Source organism: Triturus cristatus, chromosome 4_1 (genome assembly GCF_964204655.1).
Source record: "Triturus cristatus chromosome 4_1, aTriCri1.1, whole genome shotgun sequence".
NCBI classification, from domain to species: Eukaryota; Metazoa; Chordata; class Amphibia; order Caudata; family Salamandridae; genus Triturus; species Triturus cristatus.
In genome coordinates, this window is record NC_140585.1 from 460,177,298 (window position 1) to 460,190,395 (window position 13,098).

Consider the following 13,098-nt stretch of genomic DNA (forward strand, 5'->3'; position numbering starts at 1 on the left):
GATGGGTCCACAGTGGAAGAAGTCAATCTGGGATATTTGTCAGAATAAGTTTAGCGAATCATTTAACTTGGGCAGTAGGTCCAGATGATTTGCCTGCAATAATAATTGAAAATAACAGAGTAATAGACAAGTGTATTCAAGACTGCGTTTACATGTTTTACACAAATAAACACTATTATTAAGCCCACACTAAAGAAAGGTAATCCGCCAGATCCCAAAATTTACAGATTGATTAGTTTGATGGATTTGGAGCAAGAAACTAGCTACAGGATTGCTCTAATATATAAAAGATTGGATTGAAAGAAAATATAATCTCAATTGAGCAGGGAAGATATAAAGGCCAGTTAATGACTCAACATTGTTTTAGCCTCTGGGCCATGGCCAAGGAAGGAACTAAAGCCAGGGAAAATTTGCTGTTTTGTGGATTTCAACTCAGCGTTTGATTTTGTAAATTGACTGAATCTACAACAAAAGTTAGAAGAAATGAAGGTACCCATGGGGATGCTAATGATGTTAAAGGAGTTACATAGGGAGAACTGGACAATGGTGGCATTAGAAAAAGAGAGGTCCGTGCCATCTAAATCCCAATTGGTAAATGGCTTTGGCGAAGGTGCATTTTAGCATTAACACTTTTTGCCCTATACCTTGTGGATCTCCCAGTAACCCTGCAGAAGGCTCAGTTAGCTCATCCCTTGTTTGTTGTATGCAGATGAGCTTGCCTTACTGGACATGACATAAGTAGGTTTCCAAAGGAAACTATCAGCATTTACCGATTATTGCAGGGCCATTTATCTGGTACTGAATATGGAGAAAACAAATATATAGAGTTTGGCTAAAGAAGTAAACCCTTTACATGGTCAATTGGTATACAGGTGGTTGAGAAAGCCACTTATAAGTATCTCAGTATGACTTTTGATAGTAAACTAACATGGAAACTGCACTTAGACGCTTTAAAACGTCACACGTCAGCCACGTTAGCAGGTTTAATTAAATTTCAAAATGGTTTTTTGATGATCCTTCCTTAAAACCTGTGTTGACAGCATATAATGTGATTGTTCCCCCCTAAAATGCTGTATGGCATTGGAGTTGTGTGCCTAAGGACAAATATTGATTGGGAGAAAACAGAAGGATGTAGTTTCAAAAACTCCTATGATTACCTAAATGTGCTATGTTCCAAGCCATTAGAATGGAAGACAACTTAAAATAATGAAATTGTATTTTAAACATGCTATGTATTTGTTTTTGGCACAAACAATTAACTTCCCATGTTAATGAAATTAAGGCCAGTGATTTAAAGTGAGATAGGGCTCTAAGGGATCAACTTACGCTGATCGCAAGTTAACTTACATTGAAGAATTATGTTACTGATAATTTATCATTGCCATCCAGCAAGGAATTAAATGATAGAGGATGAGCAGACTCAAGGGGCAAAGATTTTGCTAATCTTGACCCTGAAAATATCAATGACTCACTTGAGACACTTTTAGGAGAATTTCATTGCATTCATGTAATTGACGGACCTATCCAATCCGATAAAGCGTAATGCCCTATTGAAATTGCGAGTAGAGCTGAATCCGCTTTCAAACAAAGAGGAACTTTCTAGCTGTAGCCTTAAGGCGCACTGCTCGGCTGTTCATATGCTATGTAATTGTTTACATTTTGTGCCCCCAAAGTGTAAGTTATTAAAGCCAGTTTTAATGAGATATGGGATTAAGGTTCGAGGAGAAGCTATACGATTTTGTTTTTTGTGGAACTTTTAGATGTGACATGCTGGGGGCAAATTTGTAATGGTTGTAACTGCACATAACGTTTTTAATTAGTTTTAATAGTTTTTGGTGGATATTTACGCTATTTAATAGTTGTTGGTGGTTATTTATGCTATTTATGTGATGTATGTTTAAAAGACCGAGGTTGACATACATGATGGAGACATACAAATAAAAGAGACAGAGTCTACTAATAATGCAATATGAATATCAAAAATGAATTTACATATATTAAGGAGCAACTGGTATTATTCCAATTTCCACTGCTGAATTCAGGATAAATGTTCTGCTTAACAAAAAAATGTAGATCGATATCAACTCTGCATGTATCACTAAGTGGTATTAAGAGAGGTGGAAGCCCTCAAATTATTTCAGTCTTTCTTAGTGTTTTTTTGCTCTTCATCTTGTCCTAGCATCAGTGAAAATTTGACCAATTGCAGTTCCTTGTCTATTTCAGTTACAGACGAAACAGTCATCATCTCAGCTCTTGAATGAGAACTACTGCAGGTCTCTCACTAAGATTTCTCAGGTGAGCTGAGAAGATAGCTCATCTTCTTTCCATCAGTACAAATACGATACTAACATCACCACAGTTGGAATTCATATTCTGACCCCAACATTTGAGCCACAAAGCTGAAGGTTTCTCTAGTCTCAGGGACTGCATCAGAGATTAGACATGTCTTCTAGTTAAGAAATTCCTATGTTTTGCAGGGTCTCGGGCAAACACATATCTCTTAGCAAAGGAATTGATCCCTTAACATTATTCAAAGAAATAGCCTAAAATCCTGTGCAACCTTGCACCTATTCTTCTCTGGAAATGTTTCGAAACCAGAAAATGCATTAATTGAGGAGCAAATCATGAACATATCTATTGATAAGCTCTGAGAAAAGTGATTTATGAAATAATAATTGGGTTACTGGCTGAGTGGGGTGATACCCTACTCAAGCAGCAACCACAATTTCTGTTAGGGCGAACCACAAGCAAACCACAAATTAACCTGTGCTCAGCCCGCTGTTAACTTGAATCAAAAGCAATGAGGCTTAACTTAGAGGCAATGTAGAGTATTTATGCAGCACTACAAACAGTAATAAAGTGAAAACACAACTCAAGAATATTTACACATCAATTTACAAAAATAGAGTACAAGTTAATAACTTATTTGAGACGAATACAACAAAACTCCAATCAGTAGAACCAGAGATAGTCTGTTTTAAAGATTTAGGTGAAAACAGTGCCTAGAAGCACATAGCACCAACTGTGGTCATCTGGTTGCGCCGGACTGGGACAAAGTCACACGCTCAGGCTAACCGTGATGGAGCATGGGCCAGGTACAGGGATGGCTGAACAAAGTACCTTAAATCCAGGGTGCGAGGTCCTGCTCCATGCAGCAGCAGTTCCGTGGGGCTGAGTACTGCGATGCGTGATCCTGCATCAAGGTGTGTCACACAGTGGCAGTACCAAGAAGCTCCGAGAGATGCATCCCATTTCATTGGTTCTGCAGGGACCACAGCTGAATTAGAATAGCACCTTCAAGCCCAATTCCAAGGGTCCAGCACTAGGGTGACACCACTTGGGGGGCAAGACTCACAGCAAGCAGAGTACAGGTGTTGGTTTAAGGTTGCGGGAGCCTTTTCTGTTGCGAGGCTGTGATGAAAGGCCCTGCATCAAGGTGCATTGGTGGTGCAGAGGAGATGTGGGGCTGAAATGCAAGGTCCTGCATCAAGATGCGTCACGCAGTGGCTGTTCCGAGGAGCTGCCAGGTGATGCGTCACACTGCGTTGCTTCTGCGGGAACCACAGCTGGGCTGGCAAAGCAGCTTCAAACCCACTTCCAAGGGCCCAGGACTGGGGAGGCACTACTTGGTGGTCAAGACTCACTGCAGGGAGAGTACAGGTGTTGGGTTGGGTGTAAAGTGGCAATATCCTTTTCTGTTCCTAAGGCTCTGATCAGGAGGCCAGCCAAATATTCCTTGGAGTCACACTGGTGGTCCTGGGTTCAAGATGCAGGCCCAGATCTTCTCACTCAGGCAGCAGGGCAGCAGTCCTTCTTGCAGAGCAGCACAGCAGTCCTTTTGATTCTTCCACAGGTCCAGTGGTGTATTGAAGAGTTGGGACTGAGGGTCCAATATTTATACCTGGTGCCCACTAGGAGTAGGAGAGGTCTCTGGAGGCTTCCACCCCAGAGGTGTTTGGAATTTCGTGGCTCCCTGCACTGGCCCCAGCCTGTCTAGGGTTACTAAAGACTAGCGTCAAACTTTTTGTGAATGTGTTTAGGCAGAGCCATTGTGATGTAAAGGTGTGGTAGGTGATACCCCTCCCTCTCATCAAGTCAGAGATGGCCCATCCAGCAATCACCTATTGCTCCTTTGTAACACTGTCTAGGAATAATTCACAAAGACCACCTGCCCGCAACAGGTATTAATGTGACCCAAAATACAGGCACCAAATGGTTGGGACAAGAAAATGCTAACTTTCAAAAGTGGCACTTTCAGAATTGTCACTTAAAATCCAACTTTACCATTAAAGAGGGTTTTTAATTATAATTCTTTAGACACCAAACTCAACAATCCTATCTGCACAGAATTGAAAGTTACCACTTATTAAATGTAATCGGGGAACCCAGAGATATCCTATAGGAGAGAGAGTTTTTCATTACCACAGCGGGAAAAGGTTAAAAGTACATGTCCAACACTTTAAGTACACTGCAACTTACCCTCTGGGATGTGTAAGGCCTTCCCTAGGGGATACTTACATGCATCAAATAGGGAGGTTAGAGCTTTGCAAGAGGTTTGTCTTGGCAGGTCGCAATGTCAGTTTAAAACTGCACACACAGGTTGCAATGGTAGGCCTGAGACATGTGTAAAAGGCTATTAAATGGGTGACACAATGTGTGCAGCAGGCCCACTCATAGTGCTAACAATTTAATTTACAGTTTCTGGGTGCATGGAGAACCACTTTTACTAGGGACTTACAGTGATTTAGTATTCTACTGTGGGATGTGGTAATGTCTTGGTCCAATTTTACTGCAACTTACCAAAATGGATGTTTACAAGGGGGGAATTGCTGCTGAAATTGACCGCAGATTCCTTATTTTTTCCCTACAATTAGGCCTTTTTCCATGGACATATTCTGCCAAGTGTTACCTGGAGTCCATGTGAATCAATTAGAGACTATCGAATCACTGCACATCAAACAAACACGAATCAGCCAGTAACTCCTGTTACCAGATGACTATGGAAATATGTGAATCTTAGAACAAGGGTCATTATTGGGTATTACCATGCTTAGAACAGCAATCCTGAAGCAACAACACTAAAACTTTTAACACAATACGAAAACTTCCAACACGACATGATAGGCAGTATCTGGCACACCCATTCTACACAGCTCATATACTTCATCCTACGTATCCTACACAGTGAATATATAGCTGGGTGTCAACAAGCATGCAACATCATACACATTAGTAAACAACACGAGCAACATCACACAGTGAACGCAGCTGCATATATATATATATGTGTGAAGGGCCAAATATTACGTGGATGACACTATGCACACAACAACAGCTCATACGAGGAAACAACACACAGCACCCGATACCTATCAGAAAACATTAAACAGGTAATTGAGAACACATACAAAACAACTCAGGCAGTATATATGGTTGGTATTGCTCAGGTGACACGAGTATCAACTGTAATAATTATTTAAAAAAATCACAATTCCTAAAATAACATATTTGTCAGAAAAAAAATAACCCACACATAACACAGCTAAGAGGTACAACATCATTGTGCTTCAGCAAGCTTGCGACAGCACTTTATTTTTCATTAAGCAGTAAAACACTTGATGATCAGATAACACACTAAACTTGCACTCAAAACTCCGCAGATAGTTTGGTTTAAAAACTACTGTGGGCCCTTACAAGATGCAATATCAATACCCTTGTTACCTTTAAGGCTAAAACTAACTTTTACTTACAAGTCATTATGCAAAAGCACCATTTTATGACCATATCTTCATGAATTTCTTCTGTGTAACTCTGTGTGCGTCAAAGACGTAATACATGTTCGCCTTGGAAGCTATGCCCCACTGCTCAATAAAAAGAAACCTTTAGTACCAGCTGCCATGGACAGTGTATGTGATGTTAGTTAATGAGTCATATCAGCAGCATCTCTTTAGGTAAGTGAGTGTGAATAGTTACAACGCACGTGTTTACAACGCATGCCATTACATCGCTGTCATTACAACGACCGCGTTGTTACATCGCATACCATTACAACGCAAGTAGTTACAACGACTTGGTGTAGGGGGGCGCTGAAGTTTGGAATAGTATAATATACTATTCCAACTCCAGTCTGTGCAACAGTAGGAAAGGTGTTAGATTTTAAATCCAACACCTTCTGCCCCCTACAGCAAGTCATTGTAACGACTTGCGTTGTAATTGTCTGCGATGTAACAACACGGTCGTTGTAATGACCGGGTTGTAATGGTAAGGGTTGTATCACATTCGTTGTAAGCGATGTTTACCGTGAGTGCAGATGAATTTAGCTATCAACATACGCTTCAGATTGCAGCATATGCTTAATATGGTAAGAAATACTCCTTTGTTGGAGAATATTTTTGCTTCAGTGTTCATCTAGCTAACTCCTTCTACACAGTTACAAGTCACACATATGGACCTAAAACATATTGAGTCCAGAATGTCAACTACATATTTGAAGACAAATATCTATATTCATATATCATCAAGATAAATATATAAAATTAAGTATATTTGCATTATTCATAAATCCTTATTTACATATTTTGGTGATATATATATATATATATATATATATATATATATATATATATATATATATAGTTACGTAAATATGGAGTTAGGAATAGTATAACTATACTTACTTTTATGTATTTACCTTGATGATATATTAATATTCTGGAGTGAACATTTTTGAAGATTGAACTCGATATTCTGATAGCACACTTGTTCACATACAGCCCCAGTTTGATGTCTGAAAACTAAATTATTTGCGAATTTATTTGAGTAGCAGAGATCAACAGGGACAGATTTTTTTGACAATTTATTTTACATAATATAATATCACATGTGGTCCTCAAAGTTACTTACTGTGACACATTGTTTCTGTTTATTACCAATAATATTTATACTTTTGCTTTATTATATACTGTTGGTATGTTAAAAAATCATTAGAAAAAGATATATTATGCAGCAGAAATTGGTACTTATTGTACAGGACCAAGTAATCTTTAAATCTGGGTTAATCTGATGTGGAGAACATAAAGGAGCAATTGAATCTGTGAAAATAAAGCCTCTCATCTGACATTTACATACAGCACATTAACTTGTCTTTCATGAATCATTTATCAGATCTTCTCTGCAATGGTGTTATAGAAAGTTTACATTTTTAGCTGCTGATCTTGGTGAGCATTTTGTTAATTGCTTGCTTGACATGTGTGGTAGAGCTTCTCCTTCTTGTCTTTCCTTGGACCATTTTCCGGCGACGCACTTCACGGCACAGCTCGTAAAAGGCTTCGGCAATATTACCTTCCCCTGTGCACGCCGAGCACTCGTAAAATGCGCATGCCATGTCAGTGGCCAGTTTTTCTCCTTCCTCTGTGCTGACTTGTCTTGAGTGATCCAGGTCAGCTTTGTTTCCTACTAGGATCAAGGTAACGTTCTTAGGTTTTTTTATTTCATCAAGTAAGTTTTTAAAGGGCAGCACTTCCTCAAAACTGCCTCTGTCCGTGATGTCATAGACGATGACGAATCCTTCTCCCCACCGCACGTGACCTTCTCGCTGAATAGCATCCTCCTTCAAAAAAAGAGAAAGAAACAGCACGTTATCATAGTGGGATAGCTTTCAGATATGCTCATGGATGGATATTCTTCACATACACATGGTCAAGTGATTTTAAACCTGTATCCATTGACGAATATTTAGTAAATCTGGTTCATTTTATAATGCTTAGTTCAGAAATATTGCAGCAATGGAATATGAACAACTCATGCAACACTTTGTTTGAAGATGTTCAACTTGCTACGGTGAAAGAACATATGCACAGTTGGCACACCATCAGGATGATGTTGACCAGACTGGAGCCAGATGGTATGTATGGAATATCAATATAATTTACACACAACATCTTTTCTGAGTACAGTCCTGCAAATGGGTCAGAGAACATGCTTTATGATATGGGAAGAAGGCAAGCCCAGAGTAAAGATACAACTTTCAACTTTCACGCAACATATGTTTGATGCCCATTCCTTGGAGAATATGTGTCTATGCCAATGAAACAACAAATATGGCGTGCTAATATGCAACTATGGCACTCTCTCACCCCATTGCCATATGCAGGTGCATCAATAATAAAATATACGACAATGAAACTTGTGAAAAACTTGCAGATTGTAGCAGTGGCTAAACCCTTACTTTTCAGCTGGCGAGGCTACTCTTGGATGCGTTGCCTACACTAGTAGGTAGTAGTATATGCTAGTAGCATCTCTGTAGGACCATCCTGGCAATTAGGCTATTGTTGTGCATTACAGTAGTACATATAGTTGAGCTGCACTTTGCCATTCAATACTAAGGGGTCCATTAGGATGGGGGGGCGGATTCCCTCTGCCGGGCGGGCGGTTGCAATCGCTGGACCGGCGGCGGACTTCCGCCCGCCACGAAGCCCTGAACACCGCCGGTCCGATTAGCATTGCGGTCGTGACCGCAGCAGTCTGATTTTCCGCCCGCCACTTTTCCGCTGGTTGTAGTCCGCCTGCTTGCCTGGCGTGCGGAGCTGGACCACTACAATTGTGGTGGATCAGGGCCAAGCACCGGTGGCACGATTATGATGCCGGCGGTCACCAGCTTTCCGTGGCAGTGGAACCGCCATGGAATGGCATGCGGAGAATGTCTCTTGTGGTCCATTGTGGACCCCCAATATGTTGGGGGATGTGTGAGTGCACTGCGATGTCCCTGTACCAGGTGGCAGGCACTATGCAGTGCTTGCCACACAGTGCAGGGACATGCAGGACATGCTTGTTTGGACATCGTGGCGGTGCTGCTGGCAGCACCGCCCGCCACATGGTAACTGGCGCGATCCGACCACCGCGGTCGGATTTCCACTTCGGAGCATAATAATCGGACCGGCGGTTTTCCCGAGGTCCTGGTGGGTGGTACTTTCCCGCTACCATGGCGGTAGGAGTGATTTTCTGACCGCCATGTTAATAGACCCCTAAGTGTTTTCTTTTCTTTTAGTTTCATGTCTTGGAGTGATTGCCTACATAACATAAATACTGCTTGAGTAATTGTCCTTGAGTTGTAGACACCTATGGTACCGGAATGTAATGGCTAGTGAAATATTTGCAGAGCTGGTATTATAGGTAACACTATATTAGCTCTGCTTCTAAGAGTGATGCGATTCTGACTTGCATAATGTTTTCTATTTACTTCCTAATAGATCACATTGCCCATACACACAAACTCCAGTCTTAAACTCATTAAAATGCTTAATAAGGATAAACAATGTAGGCTTTATCATGTTCAAAGTCACAGTACATTGATAGATATATGCAGCATTAGTTTTCAGATACTTTAGTAGGCACTGACATTTAAGAAACGTGTGTGTGTGTGTATGTGCGTGTGTGTGTGTGTGTGTGTGTGTGTGTGTGTGTGTGTGTTTGTTTGTTATGTGTTTGTTGATCAGCGTGCACGTGTCTAGTAATCAAGACTGTCATAGGCAATATTTCCAAAATTGTAGACCATAAGAAACACAAAGTATAGGACACGAAATGTAACAATATACGAGCAAATTATATAATTAGATCAGTATGAACACACGCACACAAATCAATACTTGCAATAATAAGTCTACATATAAATTAATTGGACTATTTAACACTAAATCAAGTGTTCAAAATGTGTAGAAAGTGCAGAAACACTTTACATATATCAAAAAACAAAGAAGCAACGTAACATTTTGAAATTGATACAATATATTTATGAAGTGTCACCAAAGAAATGCAACAAAACACAAAACGAATTGTTCTAGGAAAACTTATAATGCCCAAATGAAATGAAATTAAAATGACATTAAACCACCAAAAACGACAGTACATTAAATAAATAAATAACGAATTAATAATATTGAGTTCATATAATTAATAATTAGTTAATAATGAACACTAAGCCTAAAGAACTTCTGGACCAGGTGGTTATCTAAAAAGCATAATGAATATAACCCAAGAATCTAATGCCAATGTATGCAAGATAGTGCATTTAGGAGTTTGGGATGGGCTGTTTTTTTTATGATAGAGGTTTCTTCCTAACAACCCCCTTTATTTTCCCTTTGAATTAAATCTCCCTACAATCCAGTTTGCAATTGTTTGTGGTACCCATATTTAAAGCACAACCTAAAAGTTACACCCATGTCCACGTCATTTAATATCAACAAGGTATACAGGCTATAAACTCACAAATGAAATGATTGAAACACTAAGGACCTAGCTATGTACACTGAATCCAAGAGTAAGAGAAAGGGCACACTCAGTTTCATAATTCTTGAATGATGTCTCTACTCTCGTTCTTGTGAGAGAAAATTATTTTTATTTGGTAGGCATATAGTTGTCATTATGCCGCATGGGTTGTGTCTACCTCTGAATGACTGTCTCATATGACACACTACTCTGAATCTTCTAAACATATGAGTATTCCAAAGCAGAAGAGAATACAGAGGTGCCTAGTGTGTGAGCACCATCTGGACAGATCCTTTGCATTTCACAGATACCTACTGTGCTAAACACTTGAGTGAAGGCACAAGAAGGACTATATGTCACATAGAGCCACTGCAAATTATGGTGTCCACCCTGAAAACCTAAAGTGTAAGTTCTTCATGGTCCATAGCTTCCTTGCTAGGCAATCATGATACATAGTTGCAGCAGCAGTCGGAGAAGTATTTTCACACTACAGTATTTTTAAGGAGTCATTCATTAGGACTACAAACTCATATTTTGTCTTTCGTAGTTTTCTCACAAGGAGTCTTTCATTAAGATTGCAACTACTAATATGTAGTTTGTGTACTCTCAAAAGAAGTCCTCAATTAGTACCACAAACTCAATTTTGGTACTTTGTTTCTTTCCATAATGAGTTTTCCGCTTGGAAACATGATTTAATTGCATTGCTTGTATTCAGCAGAATTATGTCTTACAAAGACTGTATTACTGTTATACATCAAGTTATTAGAACAAGTATATATAAAATAGAGAGTGGGAAATACAGAGCATGTCAGAAAGTATAACATCTATACTATCAAATATTAAATGTGAAAGTCAGTCCATAGTTATATTAAAAGTCTTCTTTAGACATCAACACTTTTGCAGTGAAAATAAAGCCCAGATGTGCAATCAGGCAGTGTGATGATGGCCAGTATCTCTTTTTCTCCCTCTTGTCCTACTCTTCTTTCCAGGGTCTATTTCTATGCTGCATGTTGATAGTATAAAGTTAGTAGTGGGGTTGGAGAAGTGTAAAAGCTCACTTCACTCCCACCCTACCCAAGGTTAGAGGATCTTGAGAATAGTGTTTTTTAACCTAGAAGAGGGTGACAGTGTAGTAGGTTGAGAGGGAATTTGAGTTCAGCCGGTATTCATTAGATATTTCTTCAATTTAGATTTGTACAGTAGGAAGGGGGGAGCAGTTGATAGGTCTACAGGTCCAACATTCCTGGTGCATTACTGGAGAAAGCTCTATTCGAGGTGGATAATTTGTTTAATCTTCTGATGTTGAGGTGAAGGGTCCTTTGTCCTCTCATATTTCTTGTTCTGTCAGAATGAGTTAATTTAGAAACTACATCTGAGGGAGATTCTGAGTGCAAAGCCTTTTACGCGATACAGGCAGTCTTGAAGTTTTGGTGATCCTCCAGGGTTAGCCACTTTATTGACTTCAGAATGAGACTGATGCAAATAAATGTATTTTTCTCAGGTCTGAAGAGGGCACAGTGTTAAGGATTAGTTTTAGAAATGCGAAACTGTATTTAAGTATGACCATATAAATCCACTGCAATACTCAATTTTAGATAAGACCTATGGTTTCACCAAGTCAGATCTGGGAAGGAAAAGCCCAATGTTTTCTATAGATAGACGGAGACACAGTTAACAGTGGTGTTGGTATGCGTGTCAAGGCTAAAAGTCCTGAATGACACCTAGAGTCTTCAGTGATAAGAAGACTTTGGGAGTAATACCTAGTGCCCACAGTTTCTTAAGCCATAGTTATGGTAATCCCTATTAGCTTTAGAGGAGAACATTTTTGCTTTCTGTACTTTAAGTTTAAATTTCACTGACACATTCAGTTTTGTAAATCCTGTAGGCAGTCTATTAAGGTATGGAAGTTTTGGGAGTTTTTCATCTTTAGATAGATGTGGGTGACAAGACTTTCCTTCAGCAGCAATTTCCACAGTGGTTCCACATAAAGGTAAAAACCAACTGGAGCTAGTACACAGCCATAAGAGACACTAACGGGTGATGGGATGAGAATTGACCCCTAGGCTTCAATCTACACTTGCTGAGTGTGATTTCAGAGGTATGTGTGTAAGCATTTGCATCACATGTCATTTTTGAGAAGTGATTGGAGAGTGTCTTGGTCAATGGTGTCAAATGGGAGGAGAATCTAAGTAAAACCAGCATGCAAGATTCTTTCTTGCCAAGAGTCTGGAGAGAGTCGTCTACATTCTTAACAAGTTGGGGGACCCCTAAGGATGATGAGAAGAGGGTGGAGCCCAAGACTGTAATGTGCAATTGTTGGAAATAGTTTCAGAGGTATGAATAGAATCTGTTTAGTTTGGTGCTTTTGCAACCCATGCAAACTTCAAGGAGTGATAGGAGCATGTCTTGCTCAATGCTATCAGAAGTGGAGAACAAATCAAGAGAAACTAGTAGGTAGAATTTATATTTCCCAAGATTCTGGAGACAGGCCTCTGCATTCCTAGGTAGGCTGATTGTGTTGCATTGAACCTAGACTGAAAGTGTCCAAGAGGCTACAAAGTATTTTGAGGTGATTTAGACGTCGATTTATATGTTCAACATTTTTCTTTTTCAATGAGTCTTTGTTTTGTTCTTTGATAGATTGAATATGGCCAGTTTTTAGGGGATCCATTACTGCTTGTGGTCTGGGATTAATAGATTGCATGCTATGGGGTGCTAAAACGTTATTAATATCCTTGTCTATGGATGCTTGAATTAAACTGTCTGCACAGTAGGACGGTTTGGTATGAGATACAACATTTTCTAGGTTCCAAATGGCGAGGGAGACAAACTATT

At 39.7% G+C, this 13,098-nt stretch overlaps 1 protein-coding gene across 2 annotated transcripts in view; it reads right to left on the reverse strand.

Annotated features, from left to right (window-relative positions):
• Window positions 1-6,796: 6,796 nt before the first annotated feature.
• Window positions 6,797-13,098, reverse strand: part of RERG (RAS like estrogen regulated growth inhibitor) — a 644,587-nt gene continuing 638,285 nt past the window's right edge. Inside the window, exon 5 of one of the 2 annotated variants that reach the window (XM_085650567.1) lies at window positions 6,797-7,609. In XM_085650567.1, the coding sequence (XP_085506693.1) occupies window positions 7,202-7,609 (408 nt within the window). In that variant the 3' untranslated portion in view covers window positions 6,797-7,201. The remainder of the gene's footprint in view (window positions 7,610-13,098) is intronic. The other variant, XM_085650566.1, reaches the window with a different exon arrangement.